This window comes from Eleginops maclovinus, chromosome 7 (genome assembly GCF_036324505.1).
Source record: "Eleginops maclovinus isolate JMC-PN-2008 ecotype Puerto Natales chromosome 7, JC_Emac_rtc_rv5, whole genome shotgun sequence".
NCBI classification, from domain to species: domain Eukaryota; kingdom Metazoa; phylum Chordata; class Actinopteri; order Perciformes; family Eleginopidae; genus Eleginops; species Eleginops maclovinus.
In genome coordinates this window covers 12594457-12610517 of record NC_086355.1, presented here as the reverse complement: position 1 = coordinate 12610517, position 16061 = coordinate 12594457, and the positions used below count along the sequence as shown (strand labels likewise).

General features: G+C 41.3%; 1 protein-coding gene across 9 annotated transcripts in view; it reads right to left on the bottom strand.

Moving 5' to 3' along the window:
• Nucleotides 1-16061, bottom strand: part of fmnl2a (formin-like 2a) — a 45621-nt gene that overhangs the window by 17326 nt on the left and 12234 nt on the right. For all 9 annotated transcript variants that reach the window (XR_010166135.1, XM_063887842.1, XM_063887838.1 and 6 more), the window contains exons 2-6: nucleotides 13063-13146; nucleotides 8931-9011; nucleotides 4962-5038; nucleotides 2205-2288; nucleotides 865-1020 (exon numbers count right to left, since the gene is read on the bottom strand). Coding sequence is in view for 8 of the 9 variants with exons in the window: in XM_063887842.1 (XP_063743912.1) it covers nucleotides 865-1020; nucleotides 2205-2288; nucleotides 4962-5038; nucleotides 8931-9011; nucleotides 13063-13146 (482 nt within the window). In the remaining variant the exon portion in view is untranslated. The remainder of the gene's footprint in view (nucleotides 1-864; nucleotides 1021-2204; nucleotides 2289-4961; nucleotides 5039-8930; nucleotides 9012-13062; nucleotides 13147-16061) is intronic.

The following is a 16061-nucleotide window of genomic DNA, read 5'->3' as shown; positions in this document are numbered from 1 at the left end:
GCGTAATAGGTGCAGCTTTCATATGTAAGACTATCTATGACTGATTGCAAATTCTAATTAAACCAAGATAACTGTAACACAGGAGAGCAAAACAGAAAAATAAATACCTGAATGCCACCTTTATTTACTTCACATGTATTACTTAAAGTACTCTGAGACAATAGGCAATGGAAAACGAGACTTCATTACCATGCAAGGATAATATTAAAGAGGCATGTGCCTCCTTGAATCAATGGTCCTCTTTGTGTACAGTGTGTTAACCTCTTCAAACCAAAAGATTAGAGGTCACAGCAGTCAAAGCGGGTGCCGTGCTGAAACATCAATGGCATGACATGGAGGATTATTGAAATAATGCACAAATGAATGGGATTTATTCTTCAGAGCATATATTAGCATGGGCTTAAAAATTAATTTCTGTGAAATCCTCTGCTCGGGATTTGGAGTTGATGTGTTATTTTCGTGTTCATAAAATACAAAACAGACTTGATCCATAAAACAGATCCTTCTGCTGCACCGTCTGTCACATAAAAACCTGCTGTCAATTGTGTGTCATTATTATGTTCAAAACCAGCCTGTGTTTGACAATCCTAAAAAAGCTAGACAAATGGAGTTTGCCTCGTGCTGCGGAAATGTGTCTCAAGCCATTTAAAGTCTTACAGACCTCATGACTACATAAAAGGACTGCTGAGGCATCATATGAATAGTGTGACTTCTCAAAATAATCACAACACAAACACGATGCTCCAGATAAACACTTTGTACAGTAACTGGAACCCGAAAAGGCAAAGTAAACTGTAAACCGTTTCAAATCACATAAACACACATGGGTATCTGTCTTAACCGTCAATGTGTGTGCATATTTACCGTATCGTGGAATGTCGCCCAGCTCGTGTGATGCTGTTCCCACTGAGAGATGACGGCAGGGTGCCTCCTCCATGCAGGTCCTCTATAGAGCGACCCCAGGGCTTCGACTTATCCATAGAAGCCTCTGGGTTGTTCTCCACACTGTCTCCATCAAACCTGTTGCCCAGTAAAACAACACATAAAATAAGTAACTACATAGTATGCATTCCCTTGCTATTATTTAAAGCCTGATGGAAGCCAATAAAATATGGTTATTTGAAATTTTAAAAAACATTGGTAACAATATATCAATGATGTCTTGTTTTGAAACACAAAACATTAACAGACAAGTTTTTAGTATCCATAAAATGTCTAAATGGTCTGTTTTAGGCAGATACAGATGTTAACTATAACAATATATGTACAACATTCAGCAAAGTTACCAGCAGAAATGTGTGAATAACATCACTCTATAAGACACATGCGACCTGAGTGAAAAGCCTTTGCTTTGCAGTCATAAAAGTACAGTAACTTCAAGCAATGACCAAGCTAACTAGACTAGCTAAGACAAAAACTAGCTAAACTAGCTTAACTAACCAGCAAACAACAACCTTGGTAAAACCAATTAGCAGGCCATTAAAGCACACACTTCTGTCCGTAACATCAGCAGCTAACATAATTACATATAAATGTACATATAAATAGAGACATCTGCTAGAAAAGTTACCTATTAGTCCCATATACTATATCTCATATATTGGTTTAGCATTAGGGCCTAATGTGTGCAAGGAGAGGTGAAATGTTCTCGACTCCAGAGCAAACGCTAACATTTCAGGTTTTGGTTTTGAAATAATAGTTAGGCTGAGTGTCTCAGGTTTTGTTGTACTTGGAAGAAACATTGGAAAGAGCTGGTATTTACAGCATATCTGCTATGATCCATTTCAGTTTTTAGACATGTCATTTCCATGACCTTCATATACTGCAGTGGTGGTACTGAGGGTAAACTCACTTTTACGGCTAACCATTCATAATGTTGACAGACCATAATAACATATGGTGAAGTGGGGACCATGAATTAACAATTTAACTGCATGGCTCTTTTGCCCTGAACAGGGACATTGTGACTGACTAATAATCACACCATTAATCCATGAATAGAAGTCTATGGTTGGTACAATACAACGTGCCAATGTGTCAGCAATTGGCTTCGAGTGACTCAGTGTTTCTGACGAGCAGGCAGCAGCAGCATTAGTGGTGGTGGAGATGCATCAGCGGCTGTGCAGAATAGCAGCATTGTGCTGTTCTGCAGTTCTACATATGGACTATAGTTATTTGGAACTAAAGCGCTGGTAGTGACTTACGTGACGGCATACTGTGCAAAAGAAAGATATTCCACCAGCACGTCCAGGCCTTTGTTATCCTCGTTTAGGAATTCCCTCACCCACCTGAAGCGAAACACCAAAGTTTATCAGCACACAAAGTCTTATTCAAATACATTTTAGAAACAGCACACTTTCAAAACAACCAGAACCAGAAGTGTATAATATTAGGAGCTTTCCAGCTGAATGGATTTCAATAACTCATTGACATTGGGTTAATCACAGCTCAAAAACTCAAAAATAACAATTACACATGTTTCTAGAGAGAAAAATCAAGAATTTGATATTCCTTTTGTCTTTTATGTTACCTGCCAAGAAACCCATGCATGTTTTAATAAGCATGCCTGCTGATGTGAATATTTAACATTGACTTTGAAATTGCCTCCTATTCAGGATTTAAAAAAGATGAACTGCACAAAATTGTTTTTAATTTGTTTTAAAATTCTCATGTTTTCAGATTATTCACCCTCTCTCTTCTCCCTCCCTTTGCCAAGAAGAATTGTAATGACCCGTTTGACCGACTTCAAAGCTTCCAGGCTCAAAGCAGCACACATATCCAGCATGCATGTGTGTTTGGAAAAGCCCAGGGGTCCGCACACATACAGAATCTCATTATTGAGTTTTCTCTGCTGCTGTTTCTCTAACCTCACACATAGTTTGCAACTGTTGTTAAGACCTGCCATCAGAATGATCAAAAGCCCATTCTCACCTCTCTTACAGACACTGAAGTGGGCCACCCATTTAGCACTCAGCAGACTTTCACTTTTTATTCTTAAACAGAAAAGCCCTGACTTTCTAAGGGAAAGCTCCCGCTACCTTTGGCATGTACTGTTCTTCCTCCATATTTATAAGCAGAGCGAGTGGAATCACAGAACATCTTTATTTCATTAGATCCTATGAAGGTGCTATTTACTGGAGCCCCGACGGCTTCGACAGGCCTGATTGCTCAGTGATTAGAGAAATTTGCAGGACATAAACATAATGACAAGCGAGCGGGGTTGAGCGGTATTGAGCTGGTGAAGATGTAAGGTTAACCTGCCTTAAGAATCCACTAGCTGTTTCTTTATTAGCTCCCCTGTGGTGTAACTACATGGGAGTGAGTAACTCTAACGAGAGTGTCCAGTAAAGTGGTGCCTGGTGGGGCCCGGTGTGTTTTAAAAAGGGCTTGTTGGGACACATGGTAATCATTACCACAGGACACTAACTAACAATCCTCCTATTCACCAAATGTTGTTGACCACAGAGCAACATGTGAGGTGCAGGCAGGGAGCTGGGGGTATATTCAGCAGTGCTCGTACAGGGACAATCTACCCATTATACATTGCCTTCATGATAGATATATTTCTGTGTTTCACCTCTGAAAAGAAGCAGACATTATTCATTGTCTGAGTGGGTGACATCTTGCTCCCTTGCCAAGCCCTCCTATCTCAATCACACTCCCTGTCTTTGCCATTGTTGTAACACTTTATCTAATCTAGATTCAGTAGATTATTTATGTCATCTAGTTCACCAACATAAGGTCTCTAAAAGGAATGAATCCATGTAAACAATGCCTCAACTGATTTGCCAGACGGACACCGTCCCTGGATGTGGTTTGAGTTTATTTTGGTCTGAAGAACTGAATCTGATCGATGTGTAAACAGTGTGTAGGAGTGTGAGAGACCGTGTTGTCAGAATCATGAGATGATTTGTGAGAGAGTCAGCAAAATACATGAATTTAAGTCCAATAATATGTATGTGTGGGAGGGAGGAAAATAGAAAAACAGAAGGATTAAGAGATGTAGTTTAGATTACATTTACTTGAAGTCTGGTTGTGTAACCACCATATCTTTGAGTGTTTGCCGTGACAGCAGTTTGCTGTCACAGCAGTCTGTGACCAGCGGTCGCTCTCGTGGCAGCCTCTTCCTGACCTAGAAAGGGTCTCCCATGATAGCCCATCTTCAGCCTCCTCGTAGCTGCTAACCCCTCATCCTCAATGCTAACCAAACAATCCTGGGGCTTCATTTATGAACCAACCATCAGCACAGTTTTCTGCTTTGTGGAAAAAAACAAGTAATCAAACCGTACTCTCTGATCCCCTTGCTTAATCTGTATTTGTGTAAAAGTTGTCCTGATAAATGATGTCACAGAGTCCTACAGATCCCAGAATGCATTAGGCCTAATTGGTGATTCAGAGTAATCTATCAGAGCCATTACCTATCAGGGTCTCTAATCACAGAGATAGGCCCTATGATCTATTGCCAGACAAAACACTGGGGCATTGTGTGACGCTCATAGAGATATTGATCTTTCCTTTACGATGACTACAACGCTGAATCAATATCAGCTGCAGCAGGCTGAGGCTTGTTATTCTGGAATACACACAATGCTGCTGTGTTTTTATCTGTTGGGCAACCATGATATCTTGTTACATCTGAAATGAAACCCCTTTAGGACGGCGAACACTTATGTTTCAAGCTGTGTAGCAAGAGAATCGTGTTTTCTTTTGTAGAGGCTGTTCACGTGACGTTTGCCCTTAACAATCACTCGATTCATCTTTTCTCCATCGCCCCATGGCTCTCTGTGTAACATTGGGCATGATCACTGAAATGATTGGGGGTCGGTGGTGGTGGTACTTGTGGTTAATGTCAAAGTCTCTGGGTGTCTGGAATGTCAGACTTTTCCCCCTCAATCTAATATAACCAGGTCTGGGACATTCAATACTACACAAGCTTTACACACAATCCTGCAGTGACTCACCCTATATGATTGGTCCGTAACGAAATTTCCAGTTCTCTCAAGACTTGGGTGGACTCCTGAACTCTCCGTCTGAATTTCTAAGGAAGGAAAAAAGGGGGGCGGGTTAATAAGTCATCTACCACTAGAACTGTAAATCATCAAGTGGTGGGGTAGGGAAAAATGTTTTTGAAAGAAAGACCAGACAGGCAGGCATGGACGCAACCACTGTGACATACAAATGAGGGCAGGCAACTGATTACAAAATAAAAGTTGGGATTGAGGTTTTCATTGAGTTTTTAAGTGGGCCTCTAACTTGCCAAGAACAATCCAGCCAGCTAACAGAGAAGGTGATCTGACTCATTGGAAACTGTGAATATGGAGGAGTTTTCACTATCTTTTTTGCTCACATTTGTTCTTGATGTAGCCTTAAGCCCTACTCGTAGCACCGTGATAAAATCAAGTAACCTAATTGGTTACCTCTCAAGCCCGAGCAGCACACCCAGCAGCCACACAAACACACACACATTCTCTGTCCTGTTACTGTGGCTACCGCTGTAAGAGTGCGTTACTGTTCGAGCGACGTGAATGAAGGTGTGAGCTGTCCGCGAAAAAATAGAAAACATAACAGAGAACATTAGTCGGCTCCCCTTTGATTTCAGCCTCTGATAGGAGGTTATCTGCAGGACCAAACAAACAAAAGGCCCTTCAGGCTGTTACACAACGGCAGCAGCAAGGGAATGACTGGTGGTGATCACACAGGAGTGGAAAACCCCTGATGAGAGGGCGTGTATCTGCTCTCTGAGAGTTTACAACTCATTTTCCCATGCAAATGAAACAAAAACTGTCTTGTATTTCAAAAGAGGTTTAATTATTTTATATTAACATTTTTTAGCCGTTTATTTTTTCGTAGCTTAACATTATAGAGCCCCAGGACACTTAACATGTTTTAATTTCCAATAGCAAAGCTAAAATATTTAGTAAATAAGTTAGTATTTAAAGCACCAATGCAAAGAAATCTCAAATGTGAGGATTGCTGCTTTTCTCAGTTTAAGTTTCCGGACTGTTGCTTCTTGGACTGTTGGTCAAACAAAACATTAGAAGACGTCACTATAGAATGAAAAACTTTTTTTCGACAAACCAATTAATCGAAACAAGTTTGCAAATACTTGTCAGAATGACAGCTGCGAATTGCAGTTCTATTTACGATCTCCCTCTCAAACTTTCTACATTAATATTAAAAAATGTTTTATTTGGTTAACAGGTTTTCTGCTTGTTTTTTTAGCTAAAACGTGAGAAAAGAAGAGATCCAAGTATCCTCCAAGGGTTGGAGGGCCTGGTCACTTTCCATGATGCGTCTGTATCGGGGAGGAAACAGAGCTCAGCCCTGTGTTAACCTATTATTAACATCCACAGAGAAGAGAGCTGTTCCCATAGCAAGGGTCTCTCTTTAGTCTGTGTCTTTGGGCTTGGGCGGTGTGTGTTTGGCACATGAGGAGATGAGAAACAGAGTGTTTTTATTAGGGAGGAGCCCTTTGTGTGTTTGTGTGGGGAGCAGAGCACATTTAGGGGTACTGCGCAGGCTCTCACAGGCACCCCCCCCCCCCTCTTCTTCTTCCACCAAACGCCCTACACTCCACACTCTAAGTACTACCAGCTGCAACACAGAGAGCAGGAAGAGAGAGGAGCCGACTGTGGGGGAAGAGGGTGAGGACGGCATGAGGGTAAAAGAGAAGAAGTGGAGGAGACAGGGAGGGAGCAGGGAAAGTGAGAGACAGGGATTTTGGTGAGTGTGAGCTCAGGAGGGGTCATCCTGGAAACAAATCAATGGCTGATACATTCTTGGGGACTAGTTAGACTGGAGTTCTTCCTCCTTGGTTGCCTATTGGCTGGGAGCTGCCCAGAGGAATGCACCGGACCCTGCCTATGGAAAGCAGAGGCAATGACCTCCAGCTCTCTCACTGCGGCACAAAGTGGCAATTGTTTTGGGTTTGAAGAAAAGGGGGATGGAGCAGGAATTCAGAAAGAAGCCCATAACTCTTTCTTTTCCTCCGTGCTCCCTTGTGCTTCTTTTTTGTCTGTCTCTCGTTATCTGTCTATCGGCCGCTTACCCACTCTCCCGATAGTCAGCTTTCCTCTTTCACTCCCTCTTCTTTGCTCCTCTCACTTTACTTTCATGAAACTTCTGTTTCCTTGTCTACTTCAAGCCTTTGATCAAGGCGAGGTATAGGCAGAGGCAGCGTTTCATGGCAGGATGATTTTCCAAAACCACACGTGTCTCAGCCTATGAGACTTAACAAGATGATAAATAAACAAAAACAAGCTTTGGCATGTCTCTCAAAGTTTGAGTGGTGTAATACAGTCCCAACAACCAATTAGTCATGCAGCCACAGATGAGTTTATTCAAAAACAGAGGGTTTAGATGTGACTTAGTGAAGCTCTAGTGGACTAACAAACATTTAGTGTTGTGTAGTCCGTCTGAGGTCCTTCAGCCACCACTTTGTTGAGTGTGAGCATGGGCACCATCCCATTCAAGGAGCATAAATACATCTATTTGTTTCATCCCAACGTTATTTGGGAAGAAGGATAACTCTCTTTCTGTAGCCAAAATTAAACTACACTCAGGAGAAAGTAAGTTTAGTTTATTGTAGGCTCAAAATAATCATTACCAACTTGTGAAGCTAATAAAATGTGCTCTTTTTACAATCTAGGATTTGTATGGATAAAACATGTTAATAATTAACTATGTGCTTAGTACTACATTTTTATTACCTTCTGATAGAGCAAGTCTAGCCATATCCCTGACATGTCCAGTATTCCGATTGAACCGTTGATTTATTCATTGGCTGTTTTAATCATTCAGCCACTACTCTAGCACACCGCAAACTGTTTTGTTTGTTTACTGTTAGCACATTTTCAACTGTTTATTAGTTATTTTTAGCTAATTGTTTCAATAATTAAGTTTCAAAATCTGTGCTTGCTTGCTGCAGTTACACTTTTTGCATCACGTGGTGTCCATGTGTTATGGCCGACTCAATATGTAGAGAGCTTTTTAATTAGTCTAATATACTACACCAATTTTCCACCAGCCCAGACAAAACTGCTCGACTGAAGTACCACCATTGGGAATCACTGTCCTGCACTTCAATAATGCAAGTCTGAATCTCTATCACAATACTCTCAATTACTCCGCTAATTCAACAACTATGTGTATGCATATGTCCTGTCATTTGTAGTAGTTTGTGTCTCTATGTGACCCACTGCTGTTCCCCTTTTGCCCTCGTGTACTGTAGTTTTGTTCATGCTGCACTAGCTGGCTTTTTGTAATGTAAAATCCTAACTCCAATCAGTGTAAATTGAATTATTCAGCTATTTGTTGTTATTCTGGCAGAGTTTACTAGTAATTTGTTTATCACGGAGAATGGTCTCCCAGCACTGCCCCCACAGAACTCTCCGGCCAAGAAGACTTCATCTTGGCAAAGCCTGGGAGTCGGCTGATAGTTTGCTTCATGGAGCTCCTCCTCTTACTCCCTTCTGCTGCTTCCAGGCAACCACAGAAACAAATGACATAAGATCTGTTTATCATTTCGCTAAGACTCTTCCGATATCTCCTCTTAGCTCCCACCCGGCTGCAAGGTCACATCAATTCAACCCTCAATACCTCTTTTTACTTTAATTGTCACCTCTGCATTCAATAACTCTTTTTAACGCATTTTATGTGTCAGACACAATCCCAACACATGGGATCAGTAGGTTTCAGTGTTTTTGCAATTAGCTTTACAGATGTCTCTTAAACCTGGGCGTACCAGATAAACAACAGTCTCTGTTCTCACTAAGTCACACTGTTGACTGTTAACTTAAGTTCCCAAGCTGTCTGCTCTGAGAGTGATCCTTCCTCAGCTGTAGGGACATCCTGGACAACAGATAGAGGGTCGGAGGGGAAGGAAGAGCTGCAGCAGTGGAACAGGATAGTCTGTTTGCGAGGGCACTCACCTTTCTCGTGACTGCTGGGTCTAGATAACTCCTCAGCTTTTGGAGGTACGTGTGAGGCGGGTTTTTTACTTGGAACCGCTCCTGTCAAAAAAAAAAAAGGTTAACAAAAAGAGTGAGATGAATAATTGAACAGTGTATGAATTTCTCTACAATATCAGGCAGTTCTGTAGATTAAGTTGACAATTTTTTGTTAATTCACCAGTCTGGACATGTTGCTGGTATACTGATCTCAAACCGTCAGATGGAAACTGAAAAGGCTTTGAGTAAACTACAGTAAACATTAGTCATCCTTCAATTGGTTGCAAACCCGGAATTATGTTCCGCTTCATGAGGATAATTCTGTTGCACTTTAACAACAGACCTTCTATGGAAATTTTTGCTGTACTGTAAAAGCACATGTATTGTTTCTTCAAAAAGGACAGGTCTGGCACATGACAATAGAAACTGTTATCAGATTTCCATTCTTTTATCAATAAAATATTCAAGCCTAACAGCGGTTTCTACATTAATTAGGTAGACAAGAGCAGGAATGCGATGAACTCTTCAGATATGACACTTCAGCCTGCAAGAGATTATAAAGGACCTTGCTGTTTATGATCATTATTGGTTTTAATTTGAAAGCATCAACTGCCTGGGGATTCTTCAGCGTCTGTGGCTGTGTGCGTAAATTCACAGCCAGGAACAGGTTTCAGGTCAAATCCCCTCACGATTGTGCTCTAAATATAAATACAGGAGATTAGTGCTGGATTTGGATCAGTGAGTGAGCGGGAAACAGTATTTGGATCAGGCTGAGCTCAACATCACAGCAGCATGCATGGTTCTGTTTAGTGATTTACCACACACTACAGTAAACTGCAACAGAGTGTGAGAATGGGGAGCAACCCGCTTGGGAATAACACTCTTAATATGAGACACTTAAAACATATTCTAAATTAAGCAATAAGTTACAACTATTGACAGTTCTTTAAGGAAATGTCTACCTTAAGACCTACTATCTGTTCCACATCATCCATCTTTGATTTTCAAGGCATACCAGAGTGTGACGCACATCTATAAAACATTTATTTACAGTAGGACGTCACACATTCATTAATCAGCTGAAGGAGAGCTGCATCACGTCATGACTCAATGCATATTTTACATACTCTCTTTTATTGATTAATGACTCCTAAGTTCCCAACAGTGTTTTATAGGAGAGGTGAGCCTGCTGACCTGAAACAAAGACCACTTCTTATTAAAAAAACCTCTGCACTACCATGGCATTTCGGATTTATTGTATTTTTTTTATGATTTGTTTTTTATCCTCTTCTAATCTGGGATGTCCCATTGCTGCTCTGGTTTCTAAGTCTTGTCATTTAAAGACAGTGGCCATGTTCTTGCTGAGAAGGGACAATTGCTGTTCTAGCTAAGACAACAAATGTAAAGGTGTTTCCTCTGTTATAAAGAATGGCCACTGTTGGAGCTATATTTTAGATTTATATTATAGTCAAACATTTATTTTTTGTAGTTTCCAGGATTTTATTTTGAAGGCACATTTGGGTACTGGGTGATTAGGGCACCTGGTGTAATTGTATATATTGGAGACAGGTGGTGGTGGGTATAGGGCACCAGTAGGCACATGTTTTTTTACCAGGGTTATTCGGACAAAAAAGGAGAAAGGGAATCAATAGGGAAGTGTGTTCATTGATCATGGAAATAAATGGACAAAATGGAGATTCTTGTCTGGACTTGCATCCTTCCTCTGCGTACAATTCTCTAACTGGTGCCTCAGCGGCCGCTTTACTTTTAGTTCATTAGCTGTTTATTTTTATATGATTTTAGCCGCTACAGCCACTAACACCACGAACTGTTGAGCTATGGCTACAAAATCAAATATCCTGACAGTCCAACTTCATAACATGTAGCATTAATATCCTAAAAGGCTAGTAAAGGGTTATATTTTATGAATGTGTCATTGTGCCACCTTTACAGATATAGATACTGAGGGATCAGATCGAATCTCTGGGCCACCAGTATTAACGGAGACATCACATCTATCACTGCCAGAGTGCGTCTGTTTCACAAAAACAGGAAAGACAACAGTGGCGTCAGGAAAGAGAGCTGGCAGACAGATGGTTCAACCCTATGTGAGCATTTCTTTGCTGTAGAATTATCTGCTGGTCTGCAAAATCAAACTACTGTACATATCTTGTTGCATGCCAAGAAATGTGAGGAATGTATGGCAGTAAATGCATGAAGCAAGAGATTTGGGAACATAGTCTGTTTTTTAGGAGCAGAAATATTACCAGGTTCTAACATGACATCGCTGTTTAATAGTTTTACTGGGAAAGCTGGTTTGGATTTAATTTGAAGGATTAATACATTACTAATACACCTCCCAACTGCACCTGAGCAGAGACTGAGGAAAGGGGAAATCACCTGGTTTGCCATTTTTCTTTGTAGACATGATGAGGGTGCTTTTAAGTTTAAAGATCTGTATGAACTTCTGTTTTGTTTGGAAAAAGCCACAGGAATACAGATATCTCAGGATTTTTATAACTTTTCTTTTGTAATCTGAATGCTTTAACCTTGTATTCACCTCAACAGCATCCTCCATATTTCATAAACATCCCGTAATTGCCTGAAAAATGTTTAATATTTCAACCACTGGCTGCGTTTGTGGGGCCGGTTTTTCAAAGAGGATGTACCTGTCATCTATGCTTCCCTGCCTTCCTCCTTCAGTGTTGCCATGGTTACATAAAGAGATTCACTGTAGCTATGACACAGAAAGTACTTTAGTCCCAGAGCGGCCTGTGCTGTCATGGGTATTTGTTTGTCAGGAAAACAACAGAGAAAAAGGAAGGACTAGTTAAGCATTTTTCTTGGATGTCTGACTGTGAAAACGATGGGAAAACTAAGAGCATAAACATCCACTTCCTGTCCCTTTATCGAGTAGTGAATGATTTAGAATTTCATGTAGTTAAGTTCAGTAAAACTGGTCACTTTTAAACACGGGTGACACTGATTCATGTGGACACACTTTGAGTATTGGCTTTTAGTGTTTCTTTCTGTAAGTGAAAGTAACCAGAAACCAAGCTGCTTGTCATCACCGGGCAGCGATTTTGGAAACAGCTTCACTGACAATAAAAGGGGAACCAAAATGTTTTATTTCAGGTCTAACAGGGGATGGCACTCCAAACTGAAAGAGGATCTCTGACTGCAGTCGACAGCCTGGTGGGCTTTCTTTGGTACTGTTCCCTTCAGGGTCAGTGGACATCAATACCCTTTGAGTGGGTGATGGTCTTGATCTCGTCTCAGTTGTTCTTCTGTGCTCAGAGAGGCAGAAAAACTCTCTGGCATGGAGGTTGCAGGGTGAGTGGAACACTCAGACTACAGCCCGCTGCACAATGCATGCTCTCTTATTTCCAACATGCGGCGCTGACGCCAAATACTGAGTTCTTTAACTTACTAACTGATGTCTGCGCCCTGCTGCGCCACTTAACCCACTTGACCAGGGAAGCCTGGGCAATGTGTAAAGGATAAAGGCAGGGCAATGGAGCATGTGTGCTGTGGTCACGGCACGCAGTGGGACAGACCTACAGGATTATATATTTAGTAGATGTTTGAATGGTCCCTTACGGGGTTTTTCCATGTGCATTTGCTGTCCTGGCTTGACTTGGTTTTTCTTGGAGTGTTGGTCGAAATAAAGCAGATATTACAAACAGTGGAACATGGGAGAAACCTAACCACAGGGATTCAGTTAGAAGCTACAAGAGTACCGTGCGCAAAACACGCACAGAGACTTTTAAAAACCCCTGTCTGTGTTTGCAACCCAGGCTCATTTGAGTGGGAAAAGAGAGTTTGGTCATAATTGGCCGAGCTCAAAAAAAGTTACTGTTGCTGAGGCAAGCTGGGTGCTCCTTGACCCGACTCCAGAGATGCACGACCATCTCGGTTGCTGCTTGGCAAAAATGATAATGGACACATAAAATAAGCATAGCACGGTTTACACTAGGCACGGCCAAAAGTGCTGGTAGATGAGTGAAATAACTCAAATGTATAAATAATAAGCAATAGCTATAACGCTGTGTACCTAAGCTTAATTCATTCCACTTTTATCCTGAGTTCAGTAATGATGCAGCCAAAAGCCCACCTGATCGCAGATAAGTTCCCACTTCTTCTCGTTGTCGTATTGCCGCAGCAGTCGCGCTTTGTCTGGAGGAAGATTCATCGAACTCTGTAAAAAAGAAAAAGGTCAGAGTTAATTGGATGTGGATAATGAAACGGCATCTTTCGCAGGAGTCTGGGAAAAACTGACATCCCAGATCAACTAAAAACAATTAAGCTCAGAGACAGGAAGAAAAGGAATACAGGATCATTATCTATCATTATTAGTGAGATGCATGTTTCTTCACACTTAGTCTTGGCCATTATATTCACACTCAAGTGGGGTGTGCGGGTGCTACTAGTGAAAAGTCACAAGATCTCTTTAATTAATAGGCTTCTTCCTCTCTGGAGGAAGAATATACGAAGCAAATCTCATGCCAAACTGTATGTTGAATTTAACGTTACAGTATGTCAATAACAAGGTTCTCATATATCTTTATCTCTTTTTATTCTACAGTGTTTATATCCTGACTGTTATTCAAACATACAACCACCCAACTCCTCTTGGTAATACATCTCATCCTAATAATTTGCATTTCCTACCACGCAGTTACTGACAGAAAAGCCCCTAATGAGACAATCCCAAAATATCTGCAGAGGAGTATTCCAACACAGATGGATAAAGAAGGTCTCTGTTTAATGAGAGTGAGGTTGCGACACTGAGGCAGAGAACAAGCCTCTAAGCTCTGTAGTCTGGACTTTAAATTTGACCCCAACATAGTGAAACTGCATCAAATGTATTTTGAAATCACTTAACAGACAGTAGATTGAGACTGAGAGAACGAAAAGGGAAATTGAAAAACAAGTGGTCTTAAATAGAAGGAGGAAGCTCTAAATGTCTGTGCTGTACTTTCAAACGTATCCTTTTATTTCTCATCCTCCTGACTGCATTACATACTAAACGCCTATTTCATGATGTTCAAGAGCGATTTCCTGAGAATTGATTGTTGTTGAGGACAAATCTAATCCAACCCATGTGTCTGAAAATAGGCCCAAATCTTCCAAAAAGGGTTACACAACACTTTCTTTATCCTGTTTCCTTCACCCTCCCACATGCAAATTAGATAAACCTTACCCAACTCTAAAATCGTACCACCTACAGCCTGTAGAGCACAGAAAACGCAGATTTGTTAGCAAAAAATATTTAAATAAAACTTGTTGCCCAGGAGATTTGTTAAAAGAGAACACTTCTTACAGAAACAAAACAGGACACAGAAAGAAATTTATAAAAAAGTAAAGAGAATTGTTTAGGTGTGGGCTCCTTTGAGTCAAGGCTGAAAACAGTTATAGGAACATCACGTGTTTTACTGAGATTCTTTCCACTGCCTGCTTGGGGTAAAATAGGAAAAACTGTGGCCATTGTGCACCACTCCGCTTGTGGTTTCTTTCCTCTGCTTATTCGATGGGATGGATCATCTATCAGTGCGTTTTCAGCCGTCAGCCCCCACTTTTTCCCCCACTGGATTTTCCTTGCAGGGGGGGCGAGAGGAAGATGAATGAGGAATATCCCGGGATCCAGACTATTTCCATGAGCGAGTAACACCGACGCAGAGCCTGAAATGAGTGGTCCAATTCACAACTTGCTTTGAAGTTTAAAAAGATTTTTCTAATACTGTGGATTATTTTATGGCTAGGCTATTTATCTACACAACTATCCTTTTAACTCTTAAAGAGAGTACTGAGTACTGTCCGCCCAGTAGGGGCAAGTAAGCAAAGTTTGTTATCAACGTCTTTAGTTGCATCGAAATCAATTTGAAGCACAACGGTTATGTTTCGTGGTACAGATTGCGTTGTCAGTCCAGTCTACCCTGAGAGCGGGCAGGAAGATATATTAGTATGCAGGAGATGCTGCCAGCCGGCTGATTGCTGCTGTGCTGACTGCAGGGAATTGGGAATCTGAGAGGCTCTATTGACTCAGTCTGGCTGCTAACCAGATGACAAAAGTTAGTACACATTAAAATAATATCAGACACCTGAGTAGACAGTCAGATTAAATGACAGAAAGCCACTAAGAGTCAACTTTTATTCCACTAAAAACAGAATGTTTTATTTTGTGGACGGTAAGTTCAAATTGAAGCTTTATTATTTCTAGACTTGTGTCTTGTTATGTCTGGATATTGGATCACTTTTGGCCTGGAGACAAACGGGTTTGTGGTAATAATGTTGGTGCTAGGTGCTGTGCTCCTGCAGACTGGATGAGTGGTTTGTTTGCTGAGTCGCTGTGGGTGCACTGAGCTGTGGGCTTCCTGCTTGGTGCGGCTCCAACTAAAGCAAAGAGCCAGTTCCACCAGCCTTCATTTCATCCCTTTGCTAATGAGCTGTGACAGGCACTCAGCTCTCTGAGGCTCAGGTTACCCTACGTCTGCAACCGCACCATTTCTGGCTGTGTTTGCGGCATTAATAGGGTTATGTTGAGGAGGGTGTGGCAGATTTTTTACCAACACCTAATACACATGCACCTTAATTTCACTCGTGAAGGACTTGACAAGTTTGACCGATTTGACAGGCACAAACAAATCCACAAATTATCAATGGGACGCTTTGATCTAGTTACTACACGTCAGCTGATACATTACACAACTTGAACAACTATCAAGCCAAAAAAGATAGGGAATGAAACATGGGTAACCAGGCAGCAACAAACATCGTCAGAAACAATGATAAAGCACAAGAAACTCAAAATGATCATGACAGCAGGGGAAAATCATGGAACTGAATCCTGGATGACCATCTCCTTTCTGTGTAATGTGAATCTGCTTCCAATACAACATTTCATCTCCAGAGCAGCTGTCCCACATCTGTACTGCTGGAGAGTGAACTCCTTTAGAAACATTTGGAAAAAGCTGAAGCTGTGACTTTTGGCTCAAACAGAATCCTATGTCAGACTCTAAGCCAATCTAGGCTACATCTGAGGCTCACACATGGGGCCTTCCCTGATGCAAACAAAGAAATCACTACAGTCCATGTCATCTTACAGCACACCCC